Source organism: Pipistrellus hanaki (genome assembly GCF_964339955.1).
Source record: "Pipistrellus hanaki genome assembly, chromosome: 13".
Classification (NCBI taxonomy): Eukaryota; Metazoa; Chordata; class Mammalia; order Chiroptera; family Vespertilionidae; genus Pipistrellus; species Pipistrellus hanaki.
The window spans coordinates 36,461,778-36,482,090 of NC_140515.1; the positions used below are offsets into that span (position 1 = coordinate 36,461,778).

Genomic DNA, 20,313 nt, shown 5'->3' on the forward strand with positions numbered 1-20,313 from the left:
ACAGAAATAGCAAGAGCTGTTCATTCTGGTGCCTTTGAAAGAGCCATCCTGTGTCTACTTGACATTTTCACTAAATATAGCATTACTCTAGACCAGTGATTTTCAGTCTTTTCACCGCATGACACACATAAACTAATTAATAATATTCTCCATACACAAAAATATACTTCTTGCCTATCTGACAAAAAAAAAAAGTATAATTTTTTTTATTCATTTACATCAGATGGCTGTTATTGTATTGGCTGTTTTTTTGTTTCTGTTTTTGTTTTTTAATATGGAACACTTCATGAATTTGCAATTCTTCCTTGCACAGGTGTTGTCATTTCTTTATTTGACAATCTAAGGGAAAAGAGGCCAGTATCCCTGACTAAATAGTCAGGTATTGCATGTTTAAAAAATTCTTGCAGCACACCAGTTGAAATCACTGTTCTAGATCACATGTGTCAAACACAAGGCCCGCGGGCCAAATCCAGCCCGCCAGGCCTTGCAATGTGGCCCGCACCGCGCTGTCATCACTGCACTCCGCTGTCAGTTTATGACATTGTCAGTTTATGACTGTTCAGTAAACCATTCGGCCTGCGATTTGGGCTGGATTTTAGATTTTGGACCCTTCTCTGATTGAGTTCGACACCCCTATTCTAGATGAACCATATTTCAATTAAAGGAACATTGTAGTGTATTACTTATCCTATCAAATAAAAGGGTAACATGCAAATTAACAATCACTCCATCACAAAGATGATAACGCCCATAGCCACAAGATAGTGGTGCCCAGTGCTCTCAGCCCTAGTGGAGTTCCCCAGTCCTGGGGGGGCCATCGCTGAGAGTGGGCAGCATGAGTGGCCTGGTGGAATGCTTGCTTTGTTGCCCCAGCAACGAGGCAAGCATTCTGCACCCAGCCGCGGGTGAGCCTCTGGGCCATGGAGAGCCTCTGGGCAGCGGGCACGGAGCGGCCAGGCCCTGCAGAGAGCTACTGGTGCATGGATTCATGCACAGGGCTACTAGTATGATTATAAGTTGGTGGGAAAATTTTAGAAAATAATTTTGTAATACTGACTTTTGACAATGTTCATAGCCATTAATCCAGAGAAGTAATTCTACTAGCCCAGTTGTAGAAAAGAAAATAGGTACAGAGATGCTGTGATAGAAAAATATTGAAGAATGACATTAGAGTCCAAGATTTTAGTTGCACAAACTAGAGATTACTGTTACTGCTTTATGTGTCTATTACCCATGTAATTATCACTTCATTTATTATTTATTCCTTCTTGCAACTCAGATGTTTTTTCTAGGATGAAGTTCCTTTAATGAGAATCTTCTGATAAGCTTTTGCCTTTCTTTTTTCCTTTTTCTTTTTTTTCCCCAGGAAAGGGAATTACTATTTTATATTCATTTCTTCTCTCTATCTCTACCTATACCTCTATGTCTCTATCTCTGTTTCTTTCATTCTAATGCCTTTACTTTGCCCTAATTCTTGAAAGATCATTTTATTGGGTATAGAATTTTAGATTGTCAGTTATTTTCTCTCAGCAATTGATGATGATATCCCACTGATATCTATCCTCATTTGTTGCTCTGGGAAGTCAGCTCTCAGTCTTAATTGTTTAATTATCTGTAATTGTCCTTCTTTACGTGCCTTTCTTTTAACTTTGATGTTCTGCAGCTTAATGGTGCTCTGGCTTCATTGTGCTTTCTGAATTTGAGGATTGGTATCTTATCAGTTCTGAAAACGTCTTAGACATAATTTTTTTACAACATTTCATCTCCTCATTCTCTTCATCTAGTACTACAATTAGACTTATGTGAGACTTCTGTGTTCCTCATACCCCTTAACCACTCATATTTCCTTCTACTGAATTTCTATACTTCATTCAAGAAAGGAGGAATTTCCTCAGGCCCCTCTTTTGTTTTGTCTTTTCAGCTGTATCTAATCTTACTTTCCAGCAATCCATAGAGCAGTGGCTTTCAAAAACTGGATTGTCACAGTTGTATGGAAAAATAGTAAAGAGCATAGAAGCCCCAGGCTCACTGAAGTAAGATAGGCTTATGCCCTTGTATTTTTACCAAGTTCCCCAAGTGATTCTGAAACCCACCAAAGTTTGAGAACCACTGCCATGAGTTTCCAAGTTTATGGACTATAGTTTGGCTTTTCCTCAATATGCATTCAGTTCTTTTCCAAATTTGTCTGTCCTATTTTGAAAATCCTTTGTCATATTTTTAATTCCTTCCTTTATTCTTGAAATTTTTAGACACAAACATTTTATATCTTAGATCATTCTTCTATCTATAGTCTTTGAGGAGTGTGTTTCTGTTTTGTTGAACTATTGCCAACAGTGGCTTATTTTCTTTGAGTGTTTAGTAAATTTTCATTTTAAACTCACGTTCTTTGAGATGGAATTTTATCGGCTGGGATTATTTAAGGCTTTGTTTACAGCATTCCTCCAGAGAGGATTTGCTTTTGATTCTGCCAGCTCCTTGCAAGCACAGTCACCAGGAACACTGTAAACCTCATTTTCAGCTTGAGATTTTAGGGCTCCACGGGTCTCTGAATTCAATCCCAAACTTGGGTGAAGACAGGCTTCAGGCTAGAAATGTTTCTTTTTTTCTATTCCATCTTATATATGGCTTATTCCCCATGATTTACGTCTGAGGGGTGGGTGTGTTTTTTTCACTTAGGTTTTACCCCTTAGGTACCCTTGCTTTGGTGACAGGAAGAGATGATCTTTGATCTACCCTCTTTCCTTGTTTGGGGCATTTGGCTTTTTCTCCTGACCTCTGCCTATATGGCTTGCCCTAAGCAGTTTTGCTCAGTGGATAGAGGGTCAGCCCACAGACTGAGGGGTATTGGGTTGGATTCCGGTCATGAGCATGTACCTCAGTTGCAGGCTCGATCTGAAGCCCTGGTCCAGATACAACCAATCAACGTGTCTCTCTCACATTGATGTTTCTCTCACTCTGTCTCTCCCCTCTCCCTTTCTCTCTCTTTAAAAATCAATGGAAAAAATATCCCTAAATAAGGATTGAAAAATAAATAAAACTAATACGGCCCAGACTTAACGAAGATCAGCCTACATCCCCCAGACAAACGTGGCTCTAGTGCCCACGCTCAAAGAGTCAGGCTTTATTCCTGGCCTCTGAGGTGTTTTCTTAATTTCCTCCCAGCACAGCTGTGCATTACTAAATGTATTTTTAACATTATTTTAAGTATTTTATCTGATATTTTTAGTTGTACTACCCTGGAGGGGGTGTCCATGACCATTTAGGGTGCCATATTGCTGAATGAAACATTCAGACTTTGGTGTAACTTTTTGGGAGTCTATTATCTACTATTGAGGGAGCATAATTTGTGAGCAGCAAGATTCTAGAATATTTTATACTTCTGTTTCTGGATTTAGAAATATCACTGATTTAACTGCAGCTGAAAAAGCTGCTTCATCTAAATATGTTCCCTGTAGATAGTAACAGTTTGTGGCATTATTTACTTTGTATTAACTTTAGCTAATTAACTTTTTCTTTTCATTACTTTAAGGAGGTAATTGAGTTTTATGCCCAAAAGGAAAACTCAGTAGACCAGTGGAAAAAACCTTTAGTGATTGATAAACTCAAGGTAAGGAAAAAAAGAAAACCTTTAACATTAGAAAATTTACATGCAGATGTTTTTTAAGACCTTAGTTTGTTGTTGCTATTGCTGTTATATACGTAGAGGATAATTATATCAATAACATTTTAAAGGAAATTAAAAATAGCACCTGTAATATACAAATTAGGTTGCATAGTGTTGCATATTTGGTATACGGTGAAGACATAAATATTCAAAGAAAAAATACCATCAACACTACTCACTGCCACCTGTCACTAAATTGAGACTGAAGTCCAGGCAAGACATTTATCTTACATGGACTTAATTTCATGTTTTCAAATCCTAAGAGCAATACATGTTAGAAATCACAATGCAAAAAAAAAAAAAAAAAAGTTATTTGGCATAATTATACTCAAGCATGGAACCTTTTAAAGTAGCTATGATTCAATAAGAAAATTTTGATTCAAAATTTAAACAAATTTAAATTTTCAGCCAAATCCAAGGAAGGGGAAGAAAAGTCATTTAATAGTTAAATGATTGATTCATGATTAATTAGTAACTACTTGTTTTTTGCACACTAGGATACAATGAAATAACATACATGTTTTTAAATGTCAAAAAGCATAAATACTAACATATTTTTTAAAAACACCTATTTTTGGTCATGGCAAATTATGTTCACTCTGGCATATCCATCTCCTCAACAGGAAATAGCCAAAGCAGAGGGCCTCTGGAACTTGTTCCTGCCAGCTGTCAGCGGCCTCAGCCAGGTTGACTATGCCCTGATTGCTGAAGAAACCGGAAAGTGCCTTTTCGCTCCAGATGTCTTTAACTGCCAAGCACCAGGTTACTACATTATTTAAGAGCAGACTTCTGCAGATATTTTGAACAGTGTTGGTAATTTCTCTATTTTATGACAAGGAAGTTTTCTTGCAAGAAGTCATTGATTTATAAATTTATCCAGAATTTTACTTTTATTTATTTTGATTTAAATATTAAAAAATGGATATAATGTTCTCAGTGGATTACTCTCTTGTTAAATATCATGACATTAAGAGTATTAGTGAATAGAATCTTCTATGAAAAGGATTGGTCTGCAGTTTCTTGACTGGGTATTGGACATTTCTATGGCTATTGGAATGAATAGAGTTCCACATCTTTTGGTTAGCCTCACTATCTTTCCATTTATGCACCAATTATTTATTATATACTATATGCCAAGCCCTGTTCTAGATCCTTGAAATATATCAAGGGATAAAATAAAGACCTCTGCCCTCGTGGAGCTGATATTCTAATGGAGGGATGCAAAAATAATAAGTATAGTAAATAAAAAAGTTATGTAGTAAGTTTGAAGATAAAAAGTGCTTTAGGGGGGAAAAAATCTCTGTAGGGTAATAGGGAAGTTCTGGAATGCTGAGGGACAAGGAATATGGATTACAATTTAAAACAATGTTTGGGCTAGGCCTTATGTAAAAAAGGACATTTGATAAAGACTTGTAAGAAGGTGAGCGAGGTAGCCATGCTGGTGTCTGGGGAAGAGTTTTCTTAGCAGAGGGAACAGAATATGCAGAGGCCCTAAGGCAATAGCATGATTGGTGTGTGCCAGGAGTAGCCAAGGAGGCTAGTATGGCTGGGCGAAGAATAGTAGAAGATATCAGAGAGAAAAGGGCCTTATTTATATGTTGGGCTGATAGAGCAGATAAGGGTTTATAACAGTGAAATGGGAAGCCATTGGGGATTTGAGTAGAGCAGTGACAAGATGTAACTTAGGTTTTAAAAGATCGCTTTGGCTGCTATTTTGAGAATTAAAAGGAGGAAAGGAGAGAAGCAGGGAGTCTGTTGAAATAATCCTACTGAGAGATGATTTGTTCTAGCGTACTAGCAGTGGAAGGGATAAGGAGTGGAAAGATTCTAAATATAATTTGAAGGCAGAGCCAAGAGGATTTCCTGATTGGATATGGGGTATAAATGGTGGAGTCAGGGATGCTGCTAAGGACTTTGGCATGAAAATTGAAAGGCTGAGGGAAGGAAGCCAACTTTTCTTTAAAAAGATAATATAGAATGTAATCTGTAGAAGGTGTTTTGCAGAAGAACCACATAAGGAACTTAAAGAAAAAAACCCAGATTCACAGGCTCCATCCCTGGAGATTGTGGTTCTGTAGGTTTAGGGTAGACCCTTGGAATGCCTTTTCTGTTTATCAAAACAAGTTATTCTCATGCCACTAGGCAAGAGCTAGCATTTGACTGATAGGAGGAGGAGGATGGTATGATAGCCTATAGTGTTCCTAAACAAGTTAGGCCTAGGTATGGCCTTTTGTGCTTATTGTATGGCTCTTGTGCTAACGCTCTCCCAAAAAGAGTTCATGAAGGTGTACGTGCCAAAAGAGACAGATTGGATATTTGAGAGAAAACAGTCTGGTGTTTTAGCAAAGTGTTCCCTCCCTGTTTTTTGACTCTCATTTTTGAAATAATTGAGATAGTTCATGGACTTCTGTTGAAGGTTTTCCTTCTTCAAAACGCTGATTTTTCAAATTATTGTTACACATTTTAATCTAATAATAAAGCTATTGTTAAAGAAATATATTCACAAAGTTTTTAAAGATTAATCTCATTTGTATGAAACTATTACATTATGCTAGATAGGTGGCTTAATTTTGTGGAAAGAGAACTGGTAGTCTTTTGTTTAAAACCTTTTACTGCTATTCAATAGTAAGAAACATATTTTATATCATGACCTAATATGTAGCATATGTAGTTGTATGTGTCTTCATTGATAAATGGATGGGGGTGGGTGGGGAGGAGAGGAAGAGATACTGATATATTATTGAAAAAAGTCTTCATAAAACTACTACATGCAATGCACTCAGATATTTTCCTCTGAGTCTAATCTAATGTATTCTGTTTTGATTTATCTTAATATTTATACATTGTTGCCCATATTCCATTAAAATGATTTCAAAACACACTAATGGGTCATAATATGAAAAATAATGCTATAGAAGACATCCTTTGCAGATGCAACTCTGCACTATTTCTCCTATAAACTTAATTTTCACTAGATGGTCATGGACATTTTTTAGTATTAAAATTTCATGAGTCTATCAGTTGTACTGTAAGGATATCACCAAACTGCTGAAATTTTTAATTGGCCAGGGAAATACATTTTCTTTGATCCAAGTATGATCAACAACTCTCCTCAGCAAACAAGATGTGTCAAATCATAAGTAGAAAACCAGACATTTTCTCTTTGCAGTGGAGATACAGCCTCATGAAGGGGTTGGGCGTTGTGTTTTGGAATATTTCCAAAGCAGAAAAAAATGGTATGTAATTGATGCCAGTTAAATACTTTGGGAGGTTTCTTAGGTATAAAAGATTAATTTCTACTCAAGCTACCAGAATTATTTCCCAAGTAGTTAGAAAAGCTTATGAGAAACATATGGGATCTTCCAATTTTTCTTTTTTTTTGTTTTTTGCCCTTCAATAAGTCATATAATATTGTATTTTCTAATGTTGAAACTAGAAATTTTAATTATAAAGTTATTATTGGATAACTCAGAGGGCATTGGGCTGGTTTGGAGGAGGGATTTGTAGAAGTAATTTATGTAGGCTCTTTTCCCAACCCATAAATGATAGCTTTGTTTTGCCAGCTTCTCAGAATGAACAGTAATTTTTGGAGAGTTTATATCCAATATTTACCTCATTTGAACTATAAGAGAAACACTGGATTGAAAATAAGCAAAGAAAACACTGAGATACATTAATTCCAACTCAGAACTCAATTTTCCCTCAGTCAAAAAGAATTTTCATTTTGTTAACCTAAAAGTCTTTCATTTTTAACATAACTTTGGCTTCATTAGGAGTGTCTAAACAGAGGACAAACATATTTTGAGAGACTTATCTTAGACTTAACTCAATTCATAGGCATCTTAATGACTATCTTTAAAGTCATTGTAAGAAGTGATGTTGAAAAATCTTTAAAATCTTATAAGAAATCAGTATTCAAAGAAACGGTTTTAGAAATAATTTTTAGAAATTTGATAGGAGTGAAAATCAAAGAAAGGCATCTAGAACATTTTGCTTGATGGCAAATGTGAAGCTTTTTTTTTTAATAGAGTGATACTAAATAGTGTTATCATGTACTGAACAGTTCCCTCGGAGGGTTGGAGAGCATCTTTATGTTATCTACTATTACTTTCTCCCCAGAGCAGGGATCCTGTGGTTAGCATTTTTGAGAAATGACTGGTACTTTTCTAGATGGTGCACAAAAGTCAGAGCAATGTCAGCAGTAAAGAGACAATAATTACTGAGATCAGGAGATATTTCTGATTGAGGAAGCAGAGAGTCTTCACAATGCAGGTGGCTCAGAAGCAGAATTTAGTCAGGAATGATGGGTGCAATTTTCACTTGAGAGGAGGCCTGGAAGGAACAAACAGGGTGTGTTTGAGGTACTAGCGTCTCTTGTTTGCCAGCAGTGTTGAAATCACTTTTGGCAGAGCATATTTGCAAGATACGTACCAGGCAAAGGTTAGGCCAGCAAATTGTTTTCAGCCGTCCTAATTGAGTTAGACCTCATGAGAGCCAGGCTTCACAGAGACGAGAAGACAAGTGTCTGTGATCCACAACAAGCTGAATAAATATGCACGGAATGCCAAGAACTTGTAACTACTTATGGCACATCTTCATTGAGGATTATATTCACTATCATGCTTCAAAATTATATTCACTATTATGCTGCAAAATGTTAGTAAACATATGCTTTAAAACTATGCATGTCTGCATTGTCCACATAAAGTTTGGATTTCATATTAGTAAAATTTTAAATTAGAAATAAAGGCTTTTCTTGTTCCCTGTAGACACAGGGAACATGGAGCTGCTCCACCTGTATGGAAGTGAAAAACAGAAGCAGCAGTGGCTTGAGCCTCTTCTTCAAGGGACCATTGCCTCCTGCTTCTGTATGACAGGTAAAAGCAGATCATTGTGCTCTGTGCAACCAGCCCCCTTCCTCTCCCCTCTCCCCCGCACCTTGGGTTATGGATGAGCTGAAGAATGTGGGGTGTGGCTCTGAGTTTTGGGTAAATTTGCCTGTGGTCATAAATGTGAATATCCAGTTTTAAATTTGGAAATGTAGAAATGTGCAGAATAAAATTACCCTCCCCTTAGGCTAGACACCAGATGATGTTTTCTGGTAGCTTATAGGCATACACAGCAGAGAAAACCTAGTTTCATACTCTTTTGACTTGCATTTCTAAAATTACCATTTGTGGATATTTAAGATCCTTTTTGCTCTTGTGTATGGAATATTCCTCTTTATGGTCATTTTATATTGATGCTTACAAAATACTTTACACTGCATAAATCTGGAAAAATAGAACTTTCACATATTGCTCAATTTATAATCATGGGGTGGTGTGGAATAAAGCTAGAAGCATGTTAATAAAAATAGTTTGGTACCATTTGTACATAGGAAACACATTAAGAACTCTTGAAGGAACCAACACATTATTTCATAATTGAGTTTAGAATTAAACTAAACTTCATCTGGTCATAATTTTGGTCAGTTTTCTTTTGTCTTCTATAACCTTGCATACATTTATAATAGCAAAACTGATCTCCATTTAAATCAGTAAAGAGGCATTTATTGAACATCTGCAGTATGATGTGTTAGCTACAGAGCACTAATTTGAGGTTACAAAATAAGTAGAGTAGCCGAAACCGGTTTGGCTCAATGGATAGAGCGTCGGCTTGGGGACTGAAGGATTCCAGGTTCGATTCTGGTCAAGGGCATGTACCTTGGTTGCGGGCATATCCCCAGTAGGGGGTGTGCAAGAGGCAGCTGATCGATGACTCTCTCTCATCGATGTTTCTAACTCTCTATCTCCCTTCCTCTCTGTACAAAATCAATAAAATATATATTTTAAAAAATAAGTAGAGTAGACAGCCCCCTTTCTAAAGGAACTGAGTCTCTAATTTTGGAAACATAACATGTGAAGTATCTGAAGGACCCATTGAAAAGGGCATGCATGACCAAGGGCAGGTTACTGTGAGCGCTGGCCTGTGACTTCCGAAATGCCGTGCAGTACAGCAGCCGTGTAAGAGTTTCATGGAAAACCTTGTACAGACAGGAAGTGTTGAGGAGGCTTTATAGAATGCAAAATAAATAAGTCAGTGAAAGCATTCCTGATGGAATTTGCAAGGCAAATTGTTTAAGATAGCAAACTGCATGGTAAGGAAATCTGGCTTGCAAATATTTACTATAGACTTCCGTTGTGGCAAGAACAGTACTCTTAATCTACTTTTGATGACTGGAAAAAGAATTGAGTTTTATCTGAAATTGGGTATCAATGAGGAAGCCAAGAACACAATTCAGAGCGCAGATCCCCACTGTCCTAAATACTTCGTTAATTCCTTCTTCCAATGCACCTGTATTGAGTACCTGCTCTTTGCGGGTTATGGGGAACCAGGGTGGGAAGGGGAAAGGATAGGAAAATGAAAAAAATAAAGATGCTCTCTGTCCTCAGAGAGTTCACATTTCCTTATCTGACTCCCTTGGTAAACCAATGGTATCTGCCTTCCTGTAAATTCAGCCTTTGCTTATTTATAGAGCCAGATGTAGCATCCAGTGATGCCACAAATATTGAATGCAGCATCCAACGAGATGGAGACAGCTATGTAGTCAATGGCAAAAAATGGTGGAGCAGTGGTGAGTATTCAGACTGACCCTTTGTGCTCAATGCTGTGCTAAAAGAATTTGAACATAGTGATTGGTTTTCTGATCACAGTTCTTTAAATTCCACCTTACCATTTCCAAATATATAAATGGATGATAAAAAGAAAAGTAACTTTAAAATAACATCTTAATTAGGTGGTGCTTATATTAAGTGCAGAAAGCATCTTTTTCTTGTATAGTTTGTGAAAAATAACCTTCATATTTGTGTATAATACAATATTTTTGACCATTTTCTACCAAAATTAAATTTTAATAGAGACATATCACATGGACTATAATAATTTATATATTATTATCTTTAAAGAGAAAGTGTACGTTATTAAAAATAATTTATTGTGCTACATATTTTCATTGCTTAAAAATACAAGTGTATAAGTGAAAAATAAGAATCTTTACACATAGAAAAATACATTATCAATTCCCAGTAATAGATTCACATAAATGGATGAACCCTTAAAAAGTCATAAAAATAACATTATAATAATCAGGTATGATTGAAGATTACTTCATACATGATAAATCTAATGGGATAACCAGTTTATTACTAAAGAAAAATGACATATGGAAGCAAATTATGTGTTTAGAAACTTAGCAGGAATGTATTAAAAGGGCCAGAAATGCTTTTTAAGTACTTTTGTTGTTGTTGGTTATTATGAAATCACTTACAAATTAAGAAACAGGAAAAAGGATAGATTACATTTTGTTGTATAGTTAATCAAGTATTAAAATCATGCAGGGAAATCATTCTTATATGATTTAAAATAATTACAAATGCCCCCTCATATAAGCCTCTTTATTAATGTTTTAGATGGCCTAACATAGCAAAATGTTTTTATTACTTATGCCTGTTGTTACTGTTTTCCAATATTGTTCATTTTAATTTTCTTGTTTTATGCATTGATTATTGTGTTTCCTCTTCTTGGTTTCTACCCTCCCCCCTTCTTCATCCCAACCTCTTCTTTGTAATAAGTTCCAACCACAGTGTCTTGAGATTTGAATTGCAGAATAATGCAGATGTTTTAGCTGAGGGCGAAGCATCACTCATGTGTATCAAAGTGAGACACAGAGCAGTTTTACATTTAAATGCTGAATGTACTGGTTGGCTCTGTAGGGACTTCAGAATCGAAAGGAACCTCCTCCACATTCTGTCTTTGTCTTCTCCAGGTCCCGTATTTCTTGGCCACTTTCATGATGTAGTTTTTAAAAGAGGATCCCATGAAAACGTACAGGACTGGGTTGAGGCAGCTGTGAAAGAGCGCGATGCTCTCTGTGACCTGGATGGCGACATCCATGCGCTTGCTCATGTCGCAGTTGGTGATCAGGGAGTAGATGATGTCTATGGCTTGGCAGAACTTGACAATGTTATAAGGCAGCTGAGTGGCAATGAAAACGAGAACCACTGCGAGCAGAACTTTGAGGGGTCGAGATTTCTTAATGTTCGGCATCTTGATGAGTGTCCTTGCCGTGATAAAGTAGCACACTCCCATAATAAGAAAGGGTATCACAAATCCGATGCAGATCTCCAGCATTTGAATCCATGCTTTCAGTGAAGTTTTTAGGTGGTATGGGAAGATGGGAACACACTTAGCCTTGTGATTTACAGTATAGAAAACCAGCTGAGGTATGCTCAGCAAGATGGCAGCCATCCAGACACAGAAACAGATGAGCCGGCATGGTCTTCCCACTCCTGAGTGACTTGGGGCTTTAGTTACTGCCCAACATCTGTCCAGGCTGATACAAGCCAAAAACTGCATCCCAGAGACAAAGTTGACTGTGTACAAGGCCGAAGTGACCTTGCACATGAATTTCCCTAAAACCCACCCATGAACTGCATTAACTGCCCAAAAAGGCAGAGTGAATAGGAGGAGCAAATCTGCCACTGCCAAATTCAGGATGTACACATCTGTTTTGGTCCTCTGCTTCTTGTAATAGGCATAAATCGCCACTACGGTGGAGTTACCTGCAACTCCAATGATGAAAGCAATTGTGAAGAAGGCAGGCAGGAAAACTTTGGCAAAATTTCTGACCTCCTCTTTTACACAGACCACTTCATACTGACTGTAGTCATGGGTGCCATTTATCTCACTTTCCTCATAATAGTAATCTGCCGATTCATTGTGCTCCAAAGCCATGGCTGCAATCTAAATGGCAAAAAAAGAACACAGGATATTCATTTTAATGTTGCTTGCAAGGAAACCTTTTTTATCTAGCATATACTTTGTTCTCTTACTAAAGAAGAGAAGAGATAACATGTATGAGCCTGAATCTAGCATTCTTTGAAATCCTTTAGTGGAAGCCACATTGGAGTATATCCCCAAGACTAATTTTCATCCACAGGCACATGCCATGCTGTAGCACATGTACTCATTCTGTTCCTTTATCTCATGTAGTATTTCCTGCCATTCCCTTGGGGGGCCAATTCCTGCTCATTTTCACTTGGATGTTACCTCCCCAGAAGACTTTCCTGATCCGGACGCTATATAGACAAATCTCTCAAAAAACTGACCCCATCCAATTACATTTTCCCTCTATGTCCTAAGTTCCCTAACATTGTAATTAATACCTTACAGAGTGTCTGGCACACACTAGTTTCTCAGTAAACATCTGTCAAATGCATGTTTTACCAGCAGATATAAAGCTGTTACTGTCCTGCCTCACCACTGCTATTTTACTACTTTGGCTATTAATACGCAGCAATAGTAAGATAAACTTATGCAGATTTCACAAGCTTTAAAACGTATTTAATAATGTCTTTCAGTGTGTTTATTAGAGTGCTCAGTTTTGTTTTGCTTTTTCTTACCCTGTCTGTCTCCCTTTGGTTAGTTTTGTCCTTGGAAGAATCCAAAATATTCTCACAGAATCATGAACGAACATCTTACTTTCAGAACAGTGTGACAACTTATGGTACATTTTCAAAAGCATGTTCTTATACTTGCTGCCTTTTGGGGATGAGTAAAGCAAAGTGAAGAAGGCCCCCCTGAAGAGAGCTATCACTTAATAGAACTACTTTTAACAACCTAAAATGACTACTTTTATCCTTACTGTTATTTGAAAAGTTCCAATCCGGAAAATTACCCTAGTTTCCATTAATTATTAACACAGCGTGCACTTTGTTCTTTCCTTCTCTTTTATCACAGAAATCTTGAACCTGATGATAAGGAACAATGTGGCCACATAATACAAGATATTAAGGAAGGTTATTTTAAAATAAGCATTAATTTTATTAAAAATGTGCATAAATAGGAGTAGGAATGAACATGATTTCCATAAACTATCCTCTGGCAATGGCATAGAAACATATTTAGATAGCTCTGTATAATTATTACAGGAACAAAACAAAAAATTAGTGTTTGTAAAACAAAGCAAAAATAATGGTATAGCAAAACCTATTTCTCATTAATAAAATTTCATAGGCAATAATGGTATTAAAATAACATATATTTTCTTCTTGCTATATTCAAGGTTTAAGTTTTAAAAAATAATGTTTTCAAATAGCTCTTTTTTACACATAAATGTTTAGAATTTTATGCATCAATACTCCCTCTACATAAATATACAAAATTTTTGAGCTTTCAAAAAAAAGCATATCCAAGTCAGAATGGGAAAAGAAAAACTAACCTGTTTCAGTGTGCAGAGAGAGAGCAGCAGTCTTGAGTGCAGTGCGGAGTGAAATCAAATGACCTCGCCAACTGGGGCTACTTTTGTTTTCGTTTTATACCCCGCCTTTATCTTGCATCCAAGAGGGCTTTCCTGAAATTTAACCTCCTGAGCACTTGATCTTTATTTTTATTTTATGTATATCCATCCTGTGAAGCCAAATCTAAGTTCTTAAGTGTCCTACAACACAAACCTGCAAGAATTTCATCTTGTTTCAACAACTACAGACCTTTCAAAGTTTCCACTTAACTGAAGACATCCAGAAAGTGCCTGTGGCTTAGGAGCTGACTGCCAAGTCAAAAGAACTCACTCAAGAGCATCCAGGCAGCTAAGGAGCACTGTGGGTAACATCAGAGAAATACTCTCTAAAGTTATCTTGTCTAGGAAAGAAAATAAAAATTATTTTTCACCCAGAAAATTATCTTTTGAAGACTACAATAGAAGTAATGGTTAGGCATATCTAGGAGTTAATGTGTTGTTGTTTTTTTCCACATTACTATTTTACCTAAGCTGTGAGACTCCTCTTTGCTTCACTATTCCTCTGTCCTTGATCCCAGAGTATGCCTTTCCCCATGACCTTAAACTCTTTTTCCTTCTTGTAACCTTTTTTTTTTTTTTTTTTTTAAATATATTTTATTGATTTTTCACAGAGAGGAAAGGAGAGAGAGAGAGAGCTAGAAACATCTATGAGAGAGAAACATCGACCACCTGCCTCTTGCACACCCCCTACCGGGGATGTGCCCACAACCAACATACATGCCCTTGACCGGAATTGAACCTGGGACCTTTCAGTCCGCAAACCGAAGCTCTACCGCTGAGCCAAACCAGTTTCGGCTTCTTGTAACCTTTTTCTTCAAAGACTGGCATCCCATCCTCTGTCTTAGTCAGTTTATTTTTCTGATTCCAAACAAATGAAAATGTATGCAGCTTTAGCCTTTGTGGTTTATTCCAAGTTGACTCACCTCACATTTACGTAACATTTCTCTTGTTTACTACATATTCATGCAAGACTAGGCTTAGTCTCCACCTGAGAAGTTATTTTAGACCCATGTCATTTTTTTCTCCAAGCAACTCAATTCACAGAAAAGAGGTTCTGGGTCATTGGGGCCTTTATCTTTCTTCCCCTCACTGTAGTACATATGTGAGGGTACAGCCAGATTCTTCTCCTTGTTATCCACCAGTCTTTGAGAAAGAGTCATTTGCAGGCAGCTAAGCCAATACTTTAGGAAAAAGATTGCCTGGATTGGTGGTGTTTGTCATTTTTCAGTGCAAATGCTTTTAAGCCACCAATGTGAAGTCACCGAAAGCAAAATGGCTAAGAGGCTGGCAGAAAGCTCTCCTGAGCGGGCTCTAGCACACTCCTTCCAAAGAAGGCGCCTCTCCTACTTACCAAGCCGATCCTTATTCAGTCTCTTGCTGCCTTCTGAAGGACACTGCTCTTCAAGTCATCCCTATTCCTGTTCTCTCTAGACTATCTGGTCTTTCCCCTCTAACTCTTGTTCTTCACCTGATATTTATTGGGGCAGGAGGGGAAAAAAGCAACCTTCCACTAAATTTTTAGAGTGGCCTACAAAACCCCTATATCTCTCATTGCCTCTCTGACCTTGTTCCATAGGATTTGCCCCTTTGCCTGCTTGTGCTGTCATGCCAACCTCCTCGCTGTTTTTGAATATACCAGGCACATGTCCTACGGAGGTCTTCTCCTATTTATAATTCTCCCATCTGCTGGAATGTGCTTCTTCCCTCCCCTACTTCAAGTCTTTGCCCAGTCACCACCTTCTCACTGAGGCAATCCCTTACTTCATTATTTAAAATGCACGCCTGCCTCTACTCCAATCCACTTTCCATGCGCTAATGTACTGTAGCAGTTGTCTATTGCCTCTTGCCCTGTATTAGAATATAAACACTACCACAACAGCTACTTCTGTTTGTTTCTGCACTGATATATCCCAAGTGCCTGGGATAGTGTTTTTATTTAATTTCAGAGTGCTTCCCTCATTAAAAACACACATACTTTTAGAGAACACATAAGATTGCTTTTTCAAAAAACTGTATGATTGTATGATAAACATTATTTTTAACAAATGGGAATTTCATTGTAAAATGGTACTTAATTCATGATTTTTATTCCAACTTGGATTAAGTATTAGTTTTAAAGCTAAGACCAAATGAAGTTTAAGTATTTCACCTCAGAAATTCAATGTTAGTAGAAGAAGTAGCTTTGAGACTTTGCAGATGGCTACCTGTGCTTCATATTATATAACTGTTTAAAATCACTTTCTCTAAAAAAAATGTTTTATTGATTTTTAGAGAGAGATAGGGAGAAGGATAGAGAAAGAAACATCGATGAGAGAGAAACATCATAGATCCCCATTGGGGATTGAGCTGCAATCAGGGCATGTGCCCTGACTAAAAATTGAACCATGACCTTCTGGTTCATATGTCGACACTCAACCACTGAGCCACACCAGCCAGGCACTTTCTTTATTGTTACAGACCACATACATAACCAGCTGTCAAGTTTCTTCCCCATCTGTCATTTTTCATTGTGTTGGGGAATGACTTCGTTTAATAATCGTGTGGTTTGTAAGAGTCTAAGAAATTAAAATTCATCAGCAAATATCATGGAGATGTCATTTTTCAGCCTGACTTATTCTGGCACTTGCAGTCTTGAAATACCACAGAGTTTGGATTCAAAATAAAAATATTTTACCAATGCCATCTATTTTCATTAATGAAGGTACATGACAGGACATATACTTAAATGTTTCTGGTCTACTCAGATTTCCTCTAATATATTTCATTTTTGACATCTGGTATCCTGTTCACTAACTAAAATAATATAAAAGAGCAAAACTCTTTTGAAGAAGGACATTTTAGCTGCTATACTTGCCAAATTCTGCTTGTAGCTAAGATGAGATGATATATTTGTGAGGGTTTTTTTCTATTTTATGAGACATCAAGGTAAAATAAAAATATTTCAAAATTTACAACCTATTTCCTTACTTATTGACCCCCAAAGAAGAGCCAATTCAGAGGTTTTATTTTTTAAATCTGAATTGTTTTAGATTAGGGAGAATCAAATAATTATTTACTTATTTTGTTGTTAATCCTCACCCAAGGATAATTTTTTCCATTGATTTTTTTAGAGTGGAGGGAGTTAGAAACATGGATGTGAGAGAGACACATTGATAGGTTGCCTCCCACACATTCCCAAGTACTATGTTCCCTTTACTGGGAACCAAACTCACGACCCTTTAGTGCACAGGCTAACACTGTAAACACTGAGCAAAGCCAGCCAGAGTATGTTGTGTACCATATATATATATGGTACACAACATTCGTGCACTTTGAAGGGGTGGTCCCTCAGCCCAGCCTGCACCCTTTCGCAGTCTGGGAGCCCTTGGGGGATGTCAAACTGATGGCTTAGGCCCGCTCCCTGGGAGTGGGCCTAAGCCACAGTTGGACAGCCTTAGTGCTACCATGGAGGCAGGCCCCTGTGCTCACCAGCCATCAGCCCTGCTTGTGGCTGAGCGGTGCTCCCCCTGTGGGAACACACTCACCTTTTGGGGGCAGCTCTTGCATTAAGCATCAGTCCCCTGGTGGTCAGTGCGCATCATAGCGACCTACTGTTCTGCTGTTCAGTAGATTTGTATATTGCCCTTTTATTATATAGGACTAGAAGCCCAGTGCACAAATTCTTTTTTGTTTTTAATTTTTAATTTTTTTTGTTGTTAATCCTCACTCGAGGATATTTTTCCATTGATTTTTAAGGAGAGTGGAAGAAAGAGGGAAAGACAGAGAGGAACATCAATGTGAGAGAAACACATCAATTAGTTGCCTCCTACAGGAGCCCTGACCAGGGCCTGGGCATTGGGAGAAACCTGCAACTGAGGTATGTGCCCTTGACTGGAATTGAACCTGGACCTTTGATCCACAGACCAAGGAAGGCTCTATCCACTGAGCCAAACCAGCTAGGGCATTTTATTGATTTTTAAAGAGAGGAAAAGGGAGAGGGATAGATAAAAACATCAGTGAGAGAGAAACATCATTGATCAGCTGTCTTCTGCTTACCTGCTACTGGGATTCAAGCCCACAACCCAGGCATGTGCCCTGACTTAGTCAATACTTAACCCCTGAGCCTGAGCCGCACCGCCCAGGCTACCTTATTTTTTAGTTTCTTCAAAATTTACCAGATATCTGAAATTTATTGGGCACTTACACAAAGTTATAGCAACAATTTTTTATGATAGAAAGAGCAAGGCAAGAAATGCTATTGGGAAATATTAGAGAAAACTACATATATTCTGAATATTAGGAAAATGGGGCTTTCGACTAAGGTTTAAAGGAGTTAGAAGATTTTACTTTTGAAGGATTTAGCTTCTGGCTATCTAGATGAAGATCCATGAAACATTAAAAGATTTACCCAAAATGTTCTTGATTACCAAGATAGAAATGGAGAAAGAAAAGATCCTAGTGAAAATGAAGCCCAAGTCATACCATTATGTCCTAATCTGATTACAGTGTGGTATTTAATAGCCAATTTAATATTGGGGTTTTTTTTAATGTCCTAAGTTAATTAAAAGGCTTCTCCTTTACTTCCTAGTCACGATTTGAATTACATGTGTGAACATGTGATTGCATGTTCTGCCAAGTCTAGGGAGTAGTCATGGGCTTCAAGATCAAAATCAGTCTAAGGTGCTTCCTTATTCCACTCCCAGCCGGTAAGTGAATAGTCATCAGTTGTAGGCACGCTACCTTCTTCCCGTTTATTCCCTTTCCTGGATGGAAGTTTTTTTTAGTGGGTTTTAAAAAATCAGTTTAACTTCAAGGCAGAGTGTGCATGAAGGATTTCTGGAGTTGTGTGTTGTCACATGGAAGAGGAGGGGAAATGCCCCACCCTGTGTAGGAAATGGGTCCTCCAGGGCCATGTTAGATGTTCTCATTGAGAGGAGATTGGGAAAGAGAAAAAAGAGCATACTGCAGTTTACTCAGCAAGTTTCTGTCTCCTTCTCCTAAGGGATCTATAGATTTGTTTACAAGATGGTAGGCTAGTGTTTAAACATTATGATTATTAAATTAGAAGTGGTAATGAATCAGAATCTAGTTAAGAGCATACGCTTCCAATCCCTCATCACCCCAATAGCCTACCCCAGAGAAAACTCTCCTACAGTTTCTGGTTTTACTTCTCTGGTTTCTGCTAATTTTAAGTAAAATGTTTTTTATTTCTCTCTCTCCCAGTTTATTCATTTTAGATACAGCCCATTGACTCTCCAATGTGAATCATTACAATTTTCTCATTTGTATTACAACTCCCTGCCTTTCCTAATATATATATATATATATATATATATATATATATATATATATTGTTGTTTCAAATTTTTGTTACTTTTTAAATGTTAAATGATCTTTAAATTTTTCCTCAAAATCCTCATTGGACATTGGACAGCATCTCCTCAAGCTTCGCTATAACACGAGGCTATGAGTGCACCGACCCCTTTCTCTATCTTTATCCCTTCCTTCCATATTGTACCTAGTATCAGCCATAGCTGCCACTTTTACATCGTCAGGAGAAGTAGCATTTATGTTCTTTCTTGCAGCCACAGACATAGTTAACCACAGGATGTCTCTAAACTTTGAAACCAACACATAGCACTTGCCTTATAGGACTATGTTAATATAGGGTGTCCCAAAATATATATACACACTTCTTTTTTCAAAGCTTAGTCAGGCTTCACCCATTATTTCAAATCAGTTAACCTGAAAGGAAGTGAAAATTAGGTGAGTTATCAGATGTTAAAGTGTATACACATTATTTTTTGATACCATAATTATAAAGGCAGTGTTTGTATTTAACTGCATTTTCAAATTTCCAGTAGCATTTTAGGATGAATTTCCTTTGTTCAACGTTTAGTCTGGCTGCAAAGAAGGGAACATCAGTTGAGCGATATCAACTGTAAAGTGTGCGCTCATGTTTTGGGACACCCTGTATTGTTCAGCGCTTGTCCAAGTAGTCTGGTAGGTTGCGTGTCCTTCTCTGAGGTAATATCACCTTGGCCATTTTCAGGAGCATCGAGGACAATTAGAATAGCTTTCCTTACACTTTATATTACTTAAGTTCATGCCATATTGCAATTGGTTTTATATTTGAATCATGGTTCACTTGTATATTTAAAAAGTATTTTTGAGTTTCTCATTGCCATTTTTCTTGCACTGCATTGTTTTCTGGGACCAGGTTCTTCAACTAACTGGTGAAAATGAAATGTACTTTTTTGAAAATAGGTTCCTTTAGGAAATTGTCCCAGACCTCTGAACTATAAAAAAAAAAAAACACCAACAAAACAAA

General features: G+C 37.3%; 2 protein-coding genes across 2 annotated transcripts in view; one reads left to right on the forward strand and one right to left on the reverse strand.

Annotated features, from left to right (window-relative positions):
- The window catches only part of ACAD11 (acyl-CoA dehydrogenase family member 11), a 56,803-nt gene that overhangs the window by 24,029 nt on the left and 12,461 nt on the right, over positions 1-20,313 (forward strand). The window contains exons 10-13 of the mRNA XM_084902124.1: positions 3,530-3,607; positions 4,288-4,426; positions 8,434-8,541; positions 10,182-10,280. Coding sequence (XP_084758250.1) covers positions 3,530-3,607; positions 4,288-4,426; positions 8,434-8,541; positions 10,182-10,280 — 424 coding nt within the window. The remainder of the gene's footprint in view (positions 1-3,529; positions 3,608-4,287; positions 4,427-8,433; positions 8,542-10,181; positions 10,281-20,313) is intronic.
- Positions 10,618-14,571, reverse strand: ACKR4 (atypical chemokine receptor 4). The gene is made up of 2 exons (XM_084902151.1): positions 13,926-14,571; positions 10,618-12,448 (listed from the first exon to the last, which is right to left on the reverse strand). The coding sequence occupies exon 2, from the start codon at positions 12,437-12,439 to the stop codon at positions 11,387-11,389; it is 1,053 nt and encodes a 350-aa protein (XP_084758277.1). The 5' UTR covers positions 12,440-12,448; positions 13,926-14,571; the 3' UTR covers positions 10,618-11,386.